Source organism: Sphaeroforma arctica (genome assembly GCF_001186125.1).
Source record: "Sphaeroforma arctica JP610 unplaced genomic scaffold supercont1.788, whole genome shotgun sequence".
In the NCBI taxonomy this organism is placed as follows: Eukaryota; class Ichthyosporea; order Ichthyophonida; genus Sphaeroforma; species Sphaeroforma arctica.
In genome coordinates this window covers 13073-15625 of record NW_014039770.1, presented here as the reverse complement: position 1 = coordinate 15625, position 2553 = coordinate 13073, and the positions used below count along the sequence as shown (strand labels likewise).

The window sequence follows — 2553 nt, the reverse complement described above, 5'->3', positions numbered from 1 at the left end:
ACATATATATATATATAAATATATATATATACATCTGGGTACATACTGATCAGTATAGTTCTGCATCTTTATATCATCTACTACTCATATGACACTGTTATGTATTAAAGTACCTGATGCATTCTACATTCTATCCTTCACAATCGTCCATAACATATACGCAAAAGTCATCCAGCTGTATATTATACCTACCTTCACCAAGTAGGCTCCTGATCTCGTCGATATCCTGTGCTAGTTGCATTACACTACGGAAACCCCCTGCATGTATGCCGGTCGCGCCTTCATTGCAAATAGCGGCGACCAGTCGAGGTGTAGACACTCCCGCCATAGGGGCTAGCACCACTGGCAACCGGCGAAAACGTTGTAGCACACGTTGCACCTCGATACGCATAATTTATTACTGATATGTAACTGTGTTTACTGTTTGCCATCATATAAATGCGTGTAGTACATATTGTAGACTGTAGTTTGTACATTGTACAGTATGTAGTTTGTACACTGTACAGTATGTATCAAACTTCGAAGTCGGTATGAGTCATCAGTAAAATTGGTGGTTCTTATTGGGCGATGCAATCACAATCTCATCTCATCTCATCCGTGATTCCGTATATATATTTTTGATTACATTTCTGATTTCATTACCTGTCTTCTAAATTGAACACACATTTTTTAAATTCTTATTGCCAGAGAGGGTGGAAATTGGAATGTGGAATACGATGTATTCAGTAATACTGGATTGTATGTTACGGTTCGGTTACATACCATGGATTCATGGAACATACAACAATTTGAAAAAAAATAGAATAGGGCGAATAGATTTCGAGATTTACCACAATCTACTCTAGATATGAGTCATGAGACTCGGTGAATGGAGTCCCGCCGATGTATATCTTGAAGATTCAAGTGGGTAGGTTACAACTCCAGTTGGGAATTCCTCTAGTTTGTAGTCGTAACAGACCACGAATTGGCGCTCTACTTCGTCCTCTGAAATATCGCACTTAGGAGTTTGGTAATTAATATAGCCTTAAAATCAAACAATAGATACAGAAACCGCAATTCACTTCTCGGGAGGAAAGCTATTATAAAAACCAATTCCTCGTCATTTTCTTCTATATGTAGAAACGACATCCTCTTTTTACATGAAAGGCGAAGGAAATCTGAATTTAAAATCGTACCCGTGGTGCAGAAAAACGATAGAAAATACACAGGCATCAGCTTACAGATCATACGGTGAATTGTCGGCGGATGATTGGTCTTCAACGTAAAGCTCTCGAAAAATACGTTATTATACTACGATATTTAGCTTTATATACAATTCGCAACACCCTATAGATGTTTGCATGATCTTGGGTTGACTGTCAATACACACGACGAAGCGGGCACATGCATCTACACAACGAGTCGAGTAACTATAGTACAGCAGAACAGCGCAGTAGGCGATTGTAAGTCCTATTAATCGATCAGGCGCTAATGAGCTCTGTCAGCGAGCCTGATACGCATACGTAATACGCTGTTATTTAATATTATAGTAGCCTTCTATTCCTGTAATCGCGGTAAACCTTATTGAGGCTGAAGCACTGCACAGGCTTCTATACAATAGAAGCAATACTCGACGTGCTTATGACCATACATCCTGCGCATATCTGCCTCTACTTTGAAGATCCCGGATATACTTCTCCGCTCCTTCGAAGGAGTGGCCTCCATGTTCGACAATCAGGTCATGCAGAATCTGATGGACATCCTTAGCCATATTTCTCGCATCACTAGATAAGCAATCAAACAGAATCGAGTATTAATTAACGCGTATACAGAATCTATATGAGAACGCAACGGAAGGGTCAGATTGCATCGACAACATGTGTTTAAATACATTATATATATATATACATATATGAACACATATATGTACATATATGCGCGCAAATACGTGAATACAGCTGTAAAGTCACTGCACGGAGCAGGAGAGAATAAAGCACTTCCTGTACAGGCAGAAAAAAAAAATGCCAGATCACTTTAGTTACCCGTCACTGACATCCCAGGAAAGTAGCGAAGGAGCAAACGATACAGTATATGGAGCTCATACCACAGAAACATACCCACAAACGTAGATGTGCCCTTTCTGGTCAAGCATATCCCAGATCTGCTTCTTGTGTTGCTTCATCAAGTGTGAGACATACACCTTCTCAGCAGACTCGCGCGAGAATGCCACTTGTAGGTCATCCACGACACCGCTGGCGTTGAACGCTTCCAGCTCTTCCTGGTACAGATAGTCTTCGTTGCGATTCCGGCAACCATAGAATAACATTGATTTGCCAAGTTTGTCGTCCCCTTCTGTTGGCCACAAGATCATTTGCAGATTTAGTACCAATGGCGAAGCATAAAATCATACTCGACTGCTAGATCACAGACAGAACATCGGTTACGTTAGGATACGTCGCAGTTTCAAATATAGTCACTTGTAATATCTCTTTATGATATAGGCACCCTGAATCTTTCAAGGACATACTCATTAAATACAGATATATCATGAGATTGTAGGTAAAACATGTTGTT

The 2553-nt window shown here is 40.2% G+C and overlaps 2 protein-coding genes across 2 annotated transcripts in view; both read right to left on the bottom strand.

Annotated features, from left to right (window-relative positions):
- SARC_08601 (hypothetical protein) overlaps positions 1-630 on the bottom strand; it is a 3012-nt gene extending 2382 nt beyond the window's left edge. Inside the window, exon 1 of the mRNA XM_014297413.1 lies at positions 193-630. Within this exon, the coding sequence (XP_014152888.1) occupies positions 193-391 (199 nt within the window). The 5' untranslated portion in view covers positions 392-630. The remainder of the gene's footprint in view (positions 1-192) is intronic.
- Positions 631-1618: 988 nt separating this feature from the next.
- The window catches only part of SARC_08600 (hypothetical protein), a gene marked incomplete at its 3' end in the record, with an annotated part of 3952 nt that continues 3017 nt past the window's right edge, over positions 1619-2553 (bottom strand). Inside the window, exons 5-6 of the mRNA XM_014297412.1 lie at positions 2097-2331; positions 1619-1763 (exon numbers count right to left, since the gene is read on the bottom strand). Coding sequence (XP_014152887.1) covers positions 1619-1763; positions 2097-2331 — 380 coding nt within the window. The remainder of the gene's footprint in view (positions 1764-2096; positions 2332-2553) is intronic.